Here is a 16,193-nt window from a genome sequence, read left to right as displayed (position 1 = left end):
GAGCAAACCTGGGTTTTAGCTCCTCTTATGCTGCCTTTAGCATCCTTAGGCAAAACCCATCAGCCACATGGAATGGACATGGACCCTTGGATAAGAACTGTAGCATTTTAGCTAGAATTGCTTTTTCTTCCTTAACTCTCTTTCTTAAACTCCAGCTGGTTTTCCTAGTTATAGGTGAATTTCTGCTGAGGTATTTCTGCCATATCATAAAGATATTTTAATGTTATTCCTTTCAAAATTCATCAGATTTTCAGAGGGAAACATATAACATTTATATCTAAAACGTATTTAACTTGAATGTATATTTAAATGTGATATATTTTCCAGAAGTATTACTGGCCCTTTTGAAAGCAGTTTTTGTTTTAAACTCTTCCAAGAGATGATTTGTATTAGAAAGCAAGCTATAAATATAATGATAATCCTTAATTGTCACAAACAGTGGCTATAATCTTTTTGGGAGGGGAAGTGTATGCTCTCTTTGGAACAACTAGAGAAACATGGGGATGGGAGAAAAATTTAGTTATGTAGGTTTATGCTCTGGACAAAGAAATATGGTTTGTGCTTCTTCCCCTTAAGAAAAATTAGTGGCTGACAGCAAGAAGTAGGAAAAGAAACTACCAATATAATTAGTTTAAAATATATCTATATATACATACCGACAATCATCTTTGAGTAATTTGCAAAAGTCGTTTTGATCTAACTCTTGGATGGCTCCATCTATCAACCTTGGCTTTAGCAAAAATAATCCTGACAAAGATGCTGACATGACTTAAAAATGTGATTTGACTTTCAGAGATTTAACCGGAATTCAAGTTTGTTTAAAAGTAGAGTAACATTTTTCGATAGCTGTTAAGAATTAATAAACAAGGTGGAAATACTGCTGTATCTTGAATCTTTAATTATAGTACATCACTCGTTTAATAAAATTGTCTTTATGATTCATAAAACTTGCTGAGTGAGAAATTCGTGCTTTATATTTGGCACTGAGATTAAAGCATTGAGTATTTATTCAATGAAATATTTGGTAGCATCTTCCCCTAATGACTGGCCAAATTCTGAGGAGTGTTGTTCTTAGAACCTATAGCCTGAGTCCTGTCAAAGATCTAAATAGATTTGTTTTCCAAGTTTCAAAGGAGCAGTTGTGAAAAATGTACCTGAGTGATGGATGCTTTTGATATAGGGAACTCTTGTGAACCATAGCTACAATTTTTGGAATTGATAACATTGTAGTGAAGGAGAGTCCGTCGTGCGTGTTTTCCCCTTACTGCAGACATGCTGAACAACTCATGTGGTGTATCTCTCACTGATAGAAAACTCTATTCTGCTTCAGAGGTGACAGCATCAGACAAATACTGCTATGAGAAACTGAATATTGAAGGCACCGAGAAGGGTAACTGTGGGAAAGACAAAGACACATGGATACAGTGCAACAAACGGTGAGATGGAGAAATTAGCTAGAGTTTATACCTCAGTTGCAGGCACTACTTTTTGAACGACCAGGACTTTCCTGTTTTCTGCATCCTGTAAAGCATTCTCTTCACCTCATCTCTTCCCACAGTTCCAGCATCACCTTTGCAGAAAGCTCCCAAATCTTAACACGCGTTCTGACCTCTCCCCTAAGGCTCAGGCCATGCCTATAGCTGCCTCAGGACTTTCTCACCTAGAAGGCACCTGTCAGCATCTCAAAGGCAACAAAAATGAAAGCCAACAGAATATGTCCTCAGTGCTGGTAGATTGAATTAACTGGCTCTGACTTTTATAAAGGCCTATTTTTGCCAAAGGTCTTAATATCTCACTGTCCTTCTGTTCAGAAGCCTCAGGGTGATCCCTGATGCCACCTGCCCTCTGGCTCCTTGTCCAAATGCCAAATCATGTTCATTATTCTCTTTTACTCCTCTACCCTTTGTCTTTAATGCATCCCTTCATTTCTACTTCTATTGTATTAGCCCAACTAAGACCTATATCAACTCTACAACTATTACAACAGCCTGTTACTAGTTTTCAATGCCAGCAGTCTCTAGCATGCTCGCATCAGAATAATCTTTTCCTGAATCTTTTTGACCATGTCAAAAATTCTTTGTTCAAATTTCACTGGTTCCACGTACCTAATTAATAGTAAGAATAATACCCAACACCTATTGAATGTGCACTATGCGTTCAGCACTGTATTACACTTTACATAAGCTATATCATCTAATCTTTATGGCAGTTTGCCCTGTTTTATGGAGGAGAAAACTGAGACACAGTTAATTAATTTGACCAAGGTCATGTAACTAGGATATAACAGAAGCAGAATTAGAATTCCAGCAGTCTGATTTTAGAGCTCCCTCTTAACCACTTTGCTGAATGTCGTACTGTCTTGCTTAACAAACAAAATCGAACCTTAGCTTGGCTCTCTACCTCTTCCTCAATTTGGCCCCAACCTACATATTTTGTTTTTTCTGCTCTTCCAAAGTCTAGCAAACCTGGCTATTTCTAATACATTTTATTGTCCTACCTCCACGCCTGTGCGTGTGCTATTCATTCCTTAGGAAGCACCCTCTATACTCACTCCTTTACCAGCCAAAAATTTAGCCATCCTCAAAGCCTCACTTGGACAATGCTCTCTCTGTAAATTATTTCTGGATTTACTCTGGAAATAAATCCTCTCCCTATTCTCCACTGAACTCCCACAGCCCTTTGTACTATTTTTATGGCCCTTTTTGCCAACTCTATGTTTTATAATTGTTTAATGTATATGATTCTCTTCTCATGCAGAGTATAATTTCCTTGGGGATAAAAATCATGTCTAATTTTTTTATATATCCTAAAGTATTTAGTAAACTCCAACAAAAAAATGTTCAGTGCATATCTCTTCTATGTTAAGAAAGCATTTTCATTTATGATAGATATAATAAAATGATGATATAACTTAAAAAAATATTTTTCAAGAATGAAATAATACATATTTTTCTGTGTTGGTGATAGATACAAGTCTTAATTTTTCTCTTTTTCTATCTGATAAAGCCTAATATTTCCATATATAGTCTTGCTGGCCTGCTAATCAGTCTTTGTAAGATATTTATTAGAACATGTGTTTATCATTATTCTATTAACAATTAAAATGTGTTAAATATAGAGAATAAGTAAGATAGTATTTAGCACAAGTGAAAATATTTTACAAGTTAAACTAGAATTGTATGTGATAGCTGGGGGAGTAGTGACATATATTGAAAAAGGGATCATGAGCCTATGTTGTTGAGAATCTACAAAGTATATGAAATGTGTAATCTCTTCTTTAATTCTGGTGCCACAGGTTGAAGAAAGCACTGTATTCTAAAAGAATACTCATCCAAAGATCATTCATTCACTTATCAAATATTTTTATAAATGTTTTAGTATATCCAGTGATGTGTTATGGGGAAAGAGATTTGGATATTAAAAAAGTCTATTTCATGGGTAATTTCCTTTAGATAAATACTAAATGAACAATAAAGGAAAGGCTAGAACACAGTTGGGATTTTGGTGTACCAACAAGAGTTTCAGAGAAGACACTTTTTAAAGCAGGGGTAAACTAATTTGATCTCATTTTATTTTGCTTATAATTGGAGGAAATAGTATTGTTGATAAAAAACAAATGCTAAAATTAGATAAGGTTCTTGTTCTAACTTTACGTTATGTCTTTGGAGAAAGAAGTAAAGTAAATACTTCATACTTTTTTGACACAGGGATGTGCTTTGTGGTTACCTTTTGTGTACGAACATTGGTAATATCCCGAGGCTTGGAGAACTCGATGGTGAAATCACATCTACTTTAGTTGTACAGCAGGCAAGAACATTAAACTGCAGGTAATGGTCTAACCATTCTATGAGAACATTAGTCATCTTATTTCCCAGGAATATAGCTTAGGATTACTTCTGTTTTCAGTCCATGTGTATGTTAGTAAGATGAAATGGACTCTAGTCCATAGAGGTGATTAAGGAAATCCTGACAGAAAAGATAGGAAAAGAAGAGAATTAGTTGACTGCGGAATGTTATATGGTGGCTAGAGTTATGTTTAATTGGTCAGTAAAATCTTTCAGGGTTTAGTTTGCATTTCATTCTTACTAAGAGAAATGAAAGAGGATTTCTGGGTAAAATCAGTAGATTAAATATATGCATCTTCTTTTGCTCCCTTCTGAAATCCCACTAAAATGACACCAAATGGATCTTTTTTAGAATTCATTTATCCACAGGGAAGCAGAGAAAGGGAGGGGAAACAACAGCAACAAAATTTTGGAACGTGGAGAGCAAATAGATGTGTGGTAGATGATTATCAAAACTAAGAAAGACAAATATATGATATTGCTTATATGTGGAATCTAAAAAAAGGGTACAAATGAACTTATTTGCAAAACAGAAGTAGAGTCACAGATGTAGAAAATAAACTTATGGTTAGCAGGGGGTAAGAGGGAGAGGAGGGATAAATTGGGAGACTGGAGTTGACATATACATGCTACTATATATAAAAAATAGAGGGCTTCCCTGGTGGCGCAGTGGTTGGGAGTCCGCCTGCCGGTGCAGGGGACACGGGTTCGTGCCCCGGTCCGGGAGGATCCCACATGCCGCGGAGCAGCTGGACCTGTGAGCCATGGCCGCTGAGCCTGTGTGTCTGGAGCCTGTGCTCCACAACAGGAGAGGCTGCAACAGTGAGAGGCCTGCGTACTGCCAAAAAAAAAAAAAATAGAGAACTAATCAGAACCTACTATATAGCACAGAGAACTCTACTCAATACTCTGTAATGGCCCATATGGGAAAAGAATCTAAAAAAGAGTGGATATATGTATAACTGATTCACTTTGCTGTACACTAACACAACATTGTAAATCAACTGTACACCAATTAAAAATAAAATAAAATAGATAAACAACAAACAAACAAACAAAAACTAAGAAAGCTGAAGTCCTAAGTCAGTAATGGGGAAAACCAAGAGATAAGCCAATACATACTGTCAGTCCCGAAAAGCTCAAAAATGGGCAGTGTCATCTACTTCTGGAAGAGGGAGTAAACGAGTTGGAGATTGGGAAAGGAGCTAAAATAAAGAAGATAGGTGAAGTCTGTTAGAGAAGCTGCTAGATCCACAGATTGCTTCCCTGACGCAGCTAAACTGGGGATTGCTCACCCTCCCATGAAAGATTTGAGTGTTACAGTCTGCAAAAAATAAAACAGAAGGTTTCCAAACTGAAGGACAGCAGGAAATATCAATATCAGATTTGTATAGAAGTGGTCCAGCCTCATTGGTATTCAGTCAGAAAGTCCTAGAATTTCTAATCATCTGTCTGGTTCCCCAACTCAAATATGAGCAGATTATCAGATTTGTGAAGAAAGACTCTAACATGAAAAAAGAGAGAGAGAGGGGGAGAAACCAACAACAGAAAATACAGCAACCAGCTATCAACATTTATCAGAGATAAGACATTTCTATCATGAAACAAGAATAGAGTGCTATTTTTAAAAATGAGGAACATTAAGAAAAGAAAAGAAAGGCTGTTGGAAATTAAAAACACGATGGCAGAAATTAAATTCAATAGTTGAAATTATCTCCCAGAAAATAGGGCAAAGAGGCAAAGAAAGGGAACATAGAGCAAAGCTCTCCATTTTGGAATGGAAATAATAAAGAACAGAGAAAACAGCAGGGAGGAAATTAGCAATGAGTACCTCCAAGAGAATTATCTAGAACTGCTGGACTTGAATTTCCATATTGCCAGGCTCACCAAGTGCAAGGTGCAATGAGCGAAATTAGAGACACATCAAAACTTATCGTTAGGAAATTTCAGAACCTTAGGACAAAGAAAAGGATCCCAACTGTTTCCAGAGAGGAAAGAAAGAAAGGATCAGGCATTAGAATGGTTTAGGGTCTATCAACAAGAGCCCTGGGATCCAGAAGACAATGGAGAAAATGATTTCCAAACTAGAATTCTGTACCCAGGCAAAATATGAATCAAGTGTGAGGGTAGAAAATAAAGTCACATTTAAATATGCAAGTTTCCCCCGAGTTTACTCCCCTATGTCCTTTCTCAGGAAGCTATTAGAAATTGTGCTGCACAAAATGAAGAAGTAAACTAAGAAAGAAACACAGGGAATTTAGGAAACAAGATACTCACCATGGAGAGAGATATGGCAATCCTCCAATGAATCGTGAGGGGAAATCCAAGATGTCCAGCTCTGCGCCATTTACAGGAGCAGAGCCAACCAAATCAGATAGGAGCAGAGGAAACTTCAGGTGGAAACTGCAGGAGAGATTATTTCAGGAAGGTGAACTGATGTTCAGACACATCTTAAGTGGAGATTTTGACAGCAGAATTGGACTAATTTTGAGGTAGTGATACTTCCACAAACAAATAAGAGACTTGCTAATCTGAGGGAAAACAGAAAGTTGTACAAGGAAAAGAAAGGGGTTTAATTATGGCGTACTATATCACTCAACTAAATAACATTTACATAATCATAATAATGCACAATTTGTTATTGATTTAACTATCGATCAACAAAATATGTGATGGAAGGTAGGGGAGAGAAGAATTCTCAAATTCCATAGAGGGAAGTCAATTGATAATACTTAAAATGGAAAAATTAAAAATAGTGATACAAACTCATTATTTAAAGATATGTACATAAAAAACAAATGAGTCAATTAAGAGTAGAAACTGGTTTCCTTCAGGGAGGGAAATACGGAGCAGTAGGGGGCAGTGGATCACTTTATTGCATTTTAAAAACCAATTTGTCTCCATGTGCATGCATAATTTTGCTAAAAATAAAAAGAATGGAGATTTTTATAGTAGCACTGACATGGTACCATATGCATAAATTGATGGTGAATATACATTTTCATTTCCCATCCTGTTTATTTATTTATTTTTATCCTGTTTATTTTTTTTTCATGTATATGTGGGCTTGCTATTTTAAATAGCTGTTGCAGTAGTATAGTCTTCTCAAATATACAGTTGATCCTTGAACAACACTGGTTTGAACTATGAGGGTCCACTTTTACGTGGATTTTTTTCAATAAATATGTGCTACAGCACTACACAACTCCCCATTGGTTGAATCTGTGGACGTGGAACTTGGATTTCCGACTGCGGGGGGGGGGGTGGCACTCCGAAACCCCACCTGTTCAAAGGTCAGCTGTAATTTGTTAATAGAACAATCTTTTTTGGGAAATGTAAACCCAAACCAAAAATTCTCATCCTTGTTTGAAATATATTTGACATCTTGAAACCTACTTATTTATCAAGTCAAATGCTAGTAATAATGGCTTACTTGACTTGTACGTGATAGCCAAGGCAAAATGATAAAACCATTTCAATTCAGGCCCTTGTTATAATAATTATGTTTAAATCTTAAGATATATCAATATCTCTGAAAGGAATTAGATCAAAAGATTCAATTTCTGTCTCCATTTAAAGGTTGAAAATGTTTATGCTACTGTTTTTTATTAGTAATAAAGAGAAAATAGAGAAAGTGATATTGCCTACTTTTAAGTTTTTAAGCATGTTCTCAAGATGAATGAATTCACGGAATCCCATTTTCTTTTTGCTCTCCATTTATTTTTAGTGGTGGGCATGTTAAGCTTGACGAAGATGTAGACCTTGGCTATGTGGAAGATGGGACACCTTGTGGTCCCCAAATGATGTGCTTAGAACACAGGTGTCTTCCTGTGGCTTCCTTCAACTTTAGTACTTGTTTAAGCACTAAAGAAGGCACTGTTTGTTCAGGAAATGGAGTAAGTATTCAGTACCTCACCATGGGGAACTATTCAGTCCTTTTATATCACAGAAACAGACAAGACCCTAAACTGCTTATTTCTGTAATGATCGAAAACATGCTTGTCCATGTTTCTCTAGCTGGTACGTGAACCGTCATGTGGTCATAGTCATTTGAATATGTCTGCCGTGTAATCTGTGAAAGCCTGGGGATATGAAAAACTTTAATGTTCCTGACCAAATTCTTCCATCTTCCTCTCCTATTAGGTTAAATTGATCTTTAATATAATGCTAGTTTTCTACAAGTGACTTAGGAGACAAATTTTAACAAACTATAATGGGATAAAAAAGGGAGTGCAAAGCAGGGGCAATGGCCACAATATTTAACAACTGGTATGATCCAGGCACTGACTGGTTAGAACAGACCATAAGTAACTGCCTTGGCCACAACAGTAGGTACCTGCTGAGGATAACTTCTAGAAATAGAAGCAGAATAATTAAGGAAATGTTTCTCAGAAATATATGGAAAGAATGGTGGTATTTAAAAGACCAAATTCTATATGTTAAGTCATATATCTGATAATGTAGGTCCTATATAAGTAAATTTATAGGTTAAATAAACATGCTCTATTAGTGATTCCAGTTTTGACATTTTCCGTTAGGAATTCGTACACTAACGAAAACTTCCTCTTCTTTTTCTTTTGGCATGTGCTATGATTTTCTTTTTATTCTCCTTCTGGATTCTTTGCTTAAACTGGTTATACTATCCAGTTGAGGTAAAGGACCCCTGTCCTGGAATTGTAAGCCTTCAATCCTGGTCATTCCATGTATATCCCTAAGGGATATGCCAAGAATTTCCTTAGGGAGGTATTAGTAATTGTTACTTTTTGCCAAAGGATAGGGATTCTGATGGCACAGGAGAATAGAGAAGACATGTAGTAAGTTGTTCTGCTCCTATAAAGAGATCTGCTAAGCCTTCTTTCCTTAATAAAGAAGAGAATGCTAGGGAGAGATGCTTTTTGGGGGGATGGGAGAAAAGAATAATGGAATTCTTTCTTGATCATTATGCTAATGAATAACTGTATCTTATTCATCTAGAAGTCCTGAGTGTGAAACACAGTTGTGTCAATTAACTATTTGTTTAAGGAATGAGTAAATGAGTGATAGACACAAATAAATCAGGTGGCAAATAGCATCCAATAATTTTTAATAATTATGCATAATTATTATAAAAGTTATATTCTATGTATTTTTAATATAACTCTGTATATGTGACAGAAATTAAAATGAGAAATACAGTAGATATTCTCTATATAGTATACATCAGGTAGGTTAAGAGTATGGGCTTGGAATCAGTCTGAGTTTAAATCCCAGCTCTACTCCTTACTAACTGGGTGAGATTGGGCAAACTACTTAGCCTCTCTGTGACTCACTTTCTTCCTCTGTAAAATGGGAATAATAATATTGCCTAGTTTACAGGATTGTTGTGAAGCATCAATGAATTAACACCTGTAACTTATATGTAATACTTAAAACGATCCTTGTGACATAGTGAGTGTCCAATAACATTAGCTATGACTGGGTTTATTATGATCATTGTACATCGGTGTCACTGTTCTTGTCACTATGTCACTGGTGCTATTGTATGATATGGAAACATACTTGGAGAAACCAGTTGGCCTCGTTATGGTCTGTTGAAAAGATAGTGGTGAAGTGGGGTCTCAAACCCAGGCCTTTTTTTTTCTTCCTGCATGTTTGTTAATCTGCAGAAATTTGCTAATCTGAATTAATTTGAAATCTGCACTTTGTTAATCATATTTTATAGTTACATTTAGATCTGCATGTATGTTGTCTTCTGGCAAATTCAAGCAGACAAAAGACAAACCTATCCAGTCAAAATCTGTCTCCTGAAGCGCTTCTCTGATCTTAACCCTAACTGAATTCTCTCCTACTTCCCACTCCTTTCAAAGTTGCTTTGAATCACAGGATCTTAGGTATAGATTCTGTTTCCTGGCTATATAAATGAAGACATTATTGTCTGATAATTTTTAAAAATTTGGTGCCATTTTATGTGAATCTTTTTCCTAGGTTCTGTTTGAGGGAATTCTCAGTTTCCATGACCCTGGGGTAGCTAATCTCTAGAGCTTGGGCTGAGGTGCCCAGGTTACGGTTTTGTGAAGCTTTCTTCTCAGACCACTGCAAAGCCTCAGGCCTCCCCTCTTCTTTGTCAGATTTCTCTTTATCTCATCTGCTTCCTAAAAGATGAATAAAATTTTGGTATAAAGATCCTTTCTTTAGAAGAAAGAAAACTTTAGGGACTTCCCTGGTGGTGCAGTGGTTAAGAATACGCCTGCTGGTGCAGGGGACGCAGGTTCAAACCCTGGTCCGGGAAAATCCCACATGCCGTGGAGCAACTAGGTCCATGCTCCACAACTGCTGAGCCCACACGCCGCAACTACTGAAGCCCATGCGCCTAGAGCCGGTGCTCCGCAACAAGAGAAGCCACCTCAATGAGACGCCTGCACACCGCAACAAGGAGCAGCCCCCGCTCGCCGCAACTAGAGAGAAGCCGGCACACAGCAACAAAGAAAGACCCAACGCAGCCAAAAATAAATAAATTTATTTTAAAAGAAGAAGAAGAAGAAGAAAGAAAACTTTGTATTGGATAATTGGCAAATGATTATAATTCTGCTTAGTTTTTTAAATCTCCCTCATAAAATTTGAGTTAATGAAATTCAAACCAATCATTTCATTGATTTTTGTTTTAGACGTATAAATTCATTCCTCTGTTAAAATTCACTGTTCCCTCTGGGTCAACTGTTGATCTCTAGAAAATATTTTTTTAAGTACTTGAGTAAGATATAAAGTAGTAGTAGGAAGAAAGTACCAATAAATTTTCAGGACCATCAAATTCTAGGCATATAATAATTAGAAATTAATGTTTATTTTTCATGCCTCTGCACCAGAGACTTGGCATTGACTCTAGGTTGATTTTGGATTTCAGGTTTGCAGTAATGAGCTGAAGTGTGTGTGTAACAGACACTGGGTAGGTGAGGACTGCAGCACTTACTTCCCTTACAATGATGATGCAAAGGCTGGCATTACTCTGTCTGGCAATGGTAGGTACTTAATTTGGTCCCATTATGTTGTCGTTATGCACAAGGAAGGAGAAAACTGCCCTTCTGAAAGTTTCATTTCGATTATTCTTATATAACTCAAATATAAGTTAAATCCACATAATAATGAATTACGATATACACTTGGGGCCCATATTATGAAACTGATTGTTTCCATTAACTTGTAATGATATGAAATATTGAGTATAACTTAGTCACCTGATTTAGCTGGATCTTGTCCTATATCAGACGGAGATTTTCCAAGTATTGTACTCATTTGGTGCTGACAACAAACCCTACCATTTCTTTTCAATGAAGAAAGTAGTCAAAATTCTTAAGTGTCTGATTTTATATTTTATATATTTTATATGTTTATATATTGGGACTGAATAAATGAGGAAAAATTGGAATTGATTTTAAAATATTTTGTTGACTTTAATATTCTTTCTTAAAGAACCTCATCTATATTCAACTCCAGTTCTGTAGCCTGAACTGTAGGTAATTCTAGAAGTAGTAACCTTGGCCAAGGTGCCTGGAAGGGGTTCGACATGTGTAACAAACAGTGGGTGCAGTTCTAAAAGCTAGAGTGGCCCAAATGGAGAAGTAGAAATTAAATGCAGATAGATACCTTGGAGATGAATGTCCCCTTTTAAACTATTTTTATCATTTCGTTATTGAGTATTCTTCTGCATAAAATAATGCTGAAATCCTGACGTCCATTCACCTCCAAAGAATGAGAAAATGATTATTTTCATTCTAATCATCCATACAGGTTACACATCTTAGCCAATGTGACTTTAATAATGAAACTCACAGAATGATTAGGGTTTTGGCATCCTCACTCTTAGCAATAGTAGTGTGGTTCCAGCAGTTAAAACAGAGATGAAGCTATTCACGTCCGTGGATTTAAGTAACTCGTCAAAAGTCATACCATTGCTTAGAAGTAATCAGGAATAGCATTCAGGTTTATTGATCCCTATTAAATCCCTGGAAGGAAAGGAAGGGTACACAGATAGGCTAGGTCTTAGAGTAGGAAAATCCCAATGTCCCGGGGTTCATCTGTACCCACCCATCCCACAGAAGACCTGGGCAGAGTGGAGTTGGCCAGTCTCCTAGATGCCCGAGCCATGCTATCCCCTGTGACTACTGAGGGCTCCCAGATAGAGAGGCTGCCATTTCTGTCATGGGGAATTGGAATCTGCTCCAGTCACCCATGATTACTGACCTTTGATGTCCAGAAGGACTCCTCAGGAGTGCAGCAGACAATGAGATGTATGAGCTGCTCTGGGTGAGAGCCCTGAAATTTAACATGGGGTATAAGTCATTATCAGCAAAACCGGTCTCCTGGTATCAGAGCCAGGCCTTTTCTGCTCTTGGGCTCTCACTTGCACTTATTGTCCAGGCCTTTGACTCACTGGGCCGCTCTCACTGCTGTGATCCCTTAAAGATTGCAGCGCAGCCTGCCTGACAGTGGATGCTGCCAGACACAACAGTGCCATTGCCCAGTCCTGAGCTCCAGCCCTGCCCTGGCTTCCTGTTAGTCTGGTGTAGCCTCGCTCTCACACCTCACCAGCACCAACCTCCAGCTCACCAGACTCTATCTTACCTTTGGTTTTTCCTTCTCTAGGATGCCACAGCCATTACTGTCAAGACTGGGAACTACAGTCTTCTATCATCTACACCCGCTGAGCCCTGATTCTGTTCATCTGTAGGCATGTTTTCCCCCTTTAGAAGCTTATATTTACATAGACAAAATATCACACAAAATAAGGACCTTACACTGGTTGTCAAAATGGAGTGATAGGAACAACAGCATTTCTAGAATTTCTGAGAAAGAGGTCAGGGTCAAAAAGAACATGGATTTCTAAATATTCCTCCCGAGAGGATGCTACGCTATATGGTGATACAGTAGTATCACCCCTCCTTTCTTCCCCTTAACTTTACTCTTCTTTCTTTTAGTTCAATGACCTTATTATATTTTCCAGAAAAATACATGGAAAATAAAACTGTGCAAAATGCACTTGGACAAGAATTAACAGGGAACATACAGAAATAACTATTTATTTTAAAAAAACAATGGATATGGATTGCTAAGTTATGGTCGATTTTTCTTCCCTTGAAAAATACCTACTTTTAATTTCAAGGTATATACGAATATCAGAGCATTGTCATACACCTGAAAGTAATATAATGTTATGTGTCAATTATATCTGAATAAATAAATAAAATTTGAAAAAAAAGGTTCTCTAAAATTAAAACTGTACAAAGAAAAAAATACCCACTTTTTAAAACAAATAATGTTATTAGTGTGATGATTACAGATCTGGAGAATAAAGTTCCTGAAAGAATTTTATATCAAAATTTCAATTATATACACTGATCTTCATTGTTTCTTTTTTCCCCCCAGGTGTTGCTGGTACCAATATTATAATAGGCATAATTGCTGGCACCATTTTAGTGCTGGCCCTCATATTAGGAATAACTGCATGGGGCTATAAGTAAGTGAAATGGCTCAGTATGTTACTGTCAAACTATACTTTAAAGTATTTATCTAAACGAATTAAACATCTAGAAAGTTTTGTATCATTGGATAAATATACCTGCAGTGACAATAAGTCTGGCTTAATATTCAATCAATGATTATTCTTGGCATGATTAGAGGTAATAATAATTTATCATTTTTTAGATTTTGAGATAACTCCCTTCTATTCTAAAAATACTGAGTATTTCTTAAAACCATTGCATGAAGTAAAATCAATCTAAATCGTGTCTCATACAAAGGCCGTGTTGGTTTGCTCTTTAGTGATGCAGGTTCTCTTGACTTAAACCCATTCCCCCAAATCTAGGCAAGATAGTGAATTAGAGAGCATAGCGCTTTAATAACAAAGGTCATATCAACAAGAACAACAGCAGGATCTGCTCCTGAGTGCTTTCACTGTGGCCATGCATCCTGCAAAGAGCAAAACCTCTCCACAACCAGTATGAAGGAGGCATTGTTATTTGTTACATATGTGGGTGTTTTTGTGTGAAGAAAAAACTCCTCAGAGATGTAATTTATTAAAATTGAAATTCAACTGTAAGTTACAACTTTTAGAAACCTAATTCTTAAGCTTCAAAGTTCAACTTACAATTTTTTGGTTCTATTTATAAACTTGAAAAAGTTACACATTTTATAACTTTTGAATATTGGATCCCCTTAGCTAGGCATTTAGCTAAGTAAATGACTTCACACATTCCAAACTTATTTGTATACTTAATATGTTCATTTCCCTTTTCAAGTACTTCAATCTTACGATGTGAAAAATTTCCTTAGTATTCAAATAGCTTATTTATGTTTAATAAAGTAAAACTTAAATGTGACGCACCTTAAGTTTTTAAAATATTTCAAGTTAAAATCATAGTCCTGCTGATCTCTGAAATGTTGTATCAGGTCCCCAGGCTTGGGGTGTTTCTCCTTTTGGAAAGAAGTCCTGCAAATTTTGCTAGACTTTCTGCCTATTAGCCCATTTTATAGTTTTTTTTTTAATTCATAGATCAAATTTGGCTTACTAAAAGACTTGGGAATTAGACTTTTTTAGACTTTAAAATTACCCAAAACCTTTCAATAAACTAGGCATTATATAATCATTTGTTGCTGTTGTTGTTATTATTATTATTCCCTGACATGGTTTTAAGCCAACTGAATTAACAGAAACTTCCTTAAAAGTGTTTGTGGCTCTTGCTTGTTGTGAGATCAAAACCCGGAAAGTTTCTTTGGCTGAAAGGAGAGGGCAATTAGTTGACTGCCAGGATAAACTTTGTATGTTATAAGTATTAAAATGCAGAAAGACATTTGTGCAAGGTTGTATTAACGAATAGCACAGACAGCAGGGTAAAGTTTAGCGTAATGTAGTTAACGTGGCATAGCACAGCGAAGGAGGGCACAGCATAGTGGTAATGCTTTGCCCTAATTAAATGGGTACCTAGCTCTGTACCAGCTCATAGATACTCAGTACCTATATGCCTTTTTAATGTGCAGTTCGTTAGGCACATTGCATACTTACATTTGCACAGGCTGATTTCAGCATAGCGTTTGGAGTATAAAATTACATGTCTGAAAGAAAGGCTTTTCTGTATATATATTGTTTGAGCTCTTCTCACACCTCAGGTGAATTAACCCCATCTTGGAGTCACACTATTTCCTTGACTTCCCTGATACAAGACTTATGTAGTAATTGCCGTCACAACCTTGCTGTTTTGAAGTAGTTCAGTGGTTTCATTTGGTCATGTGAGAGGGAAAGCAAAATTGTTAGTTCTGTGGTGTGTGATTTTCTGCCACCTACTGATGCAAATTGATATTTCATGTTTACAATTTTGGAAAAAATTACCCTTTCAGAAATATGAAACCTAAACATCTACTCCTACTGCTAATGAAATTACCTGTGTCTGTTTGTTTTAATGATTAGAATGAAAAGTACTTCTTTCTGTATATCATTTCTTAGTTTTACGATATTTAAGTGGTTTCACTTTTTTCATTTCTGAATGTATGTACTTTGCAGATTATTAAGGAAAAAGACAAATCTTGTTCATACCACAGTATTCTCTTCATAAATAATTTGAACCTGACTGATGAAAGTTTTAGTGTTACTAAATTTATTCAAATATGTGTAAAAATAGAATAAGGATGTAGAAATTTTAATACATGAATTAAATTCATGAATATGCTGTTACACATATTCTATTTCAAATTCCAAAATGAATTTAGGACCTGAGAACTCATTTTTTCATTAATCCTTCCAATTAAACTTTCTACCCCTTCTCCAAGCCTTGGGGGAATGGCAGGAATAGGAAATGAGGAATACTCATTTGGAACTGGTGGACCACTCAGGTAATCAGATTGAGAGAATAAAAAGTAAAACATGTTGAATAGAAAGATTTTGGCTTATTTTTCTCTTCTATCTTATGGTTTCAGGAATTAAAAATATTAAGTATCAAATTGGCACTTTTACTCTCATGAACTCATTATTAAATGAGATAGACAGTGCATGGAATAGATTGGCAGGTGAAAGTGCTACAAACGAAATCCATATGGAAACATTAGCCTTGATCTTGGAGGAAGGAGCCTACTGCTCAGTTGCTTGACCTTCCAACACGTCTTCAAAATATTAACAACTAATTAGGTCATGATAGAAAGTTTTAAATGGACTTTTTTGATTTAAAAGTTAAAAATCATTGGCACCTCACTACCACACTCTCTAGAACACATTTTTGTTTCAGAATGGTTTATTCTGAAACTAATGCAATTTTATTTTAGGAGATGGCCAAATAAAAAACAGAGACTTTGAACAAAGTGTTTCCAATGTAGCTTTCAGTGAAG

The 16,193-nt window shown here is 36.3% G+C and overlaps 1 protein-coding gene across 4 annotated transcripts in view; it reads left to right on the top strand.

The window, feature by feature from the left end:
- ADAM22 (ADAM metallopeptidase domain 22) overlaps positions 1-16,193 on the top strand; it is a 244,114-nt gene that overhangs the window by 196,789 nt on the left and 31,132 nt on the right. For all 4 annotated transcript variants that reach the window (XM_073809746.1, XM_073809745.1, XM_073809744.1 and 1 more), the window contains exons 21-25: positions 1,331-1,436; positions 3,708-3,827; positions 7,573-7,741; positions 10,726-10,840; positions 13,245-13,335. In XM_073809746.1, the coding sequence (XP_073665847.1) occupies positions 1,331-1,436; positions 3,708-3,827; positions 7,573-7,741; positions 10,726-10,840; positions 13,245-13,335 (601 nt within the window). The remainder of the gene's footprint in view (positions 1-1,330; positions 1,437-3,707; positions 3,828-7,572; positions 7,742-10,725; positions 10,841-13,244; positions 13,336-16,193) is intronic.

This window comes from Tursiops truncatus, chromosome 9, assembly GCF_011762595.2.
Source record: "Tursiops truncatus isolate mTurTru1 chromosome 9, mTurTru1.mat.Y, whole genome shotgun sequence".
Classification (NCBI taxonomy): Eukaryota; Metazoa; Chordata; class Mammalia; order Artiodactyla; family Delphinidae; genus Tursiops; species Tursiops truncatus.
This window is presented reverse-complemented; position numbering and strand designations above follow the sequence as displayed.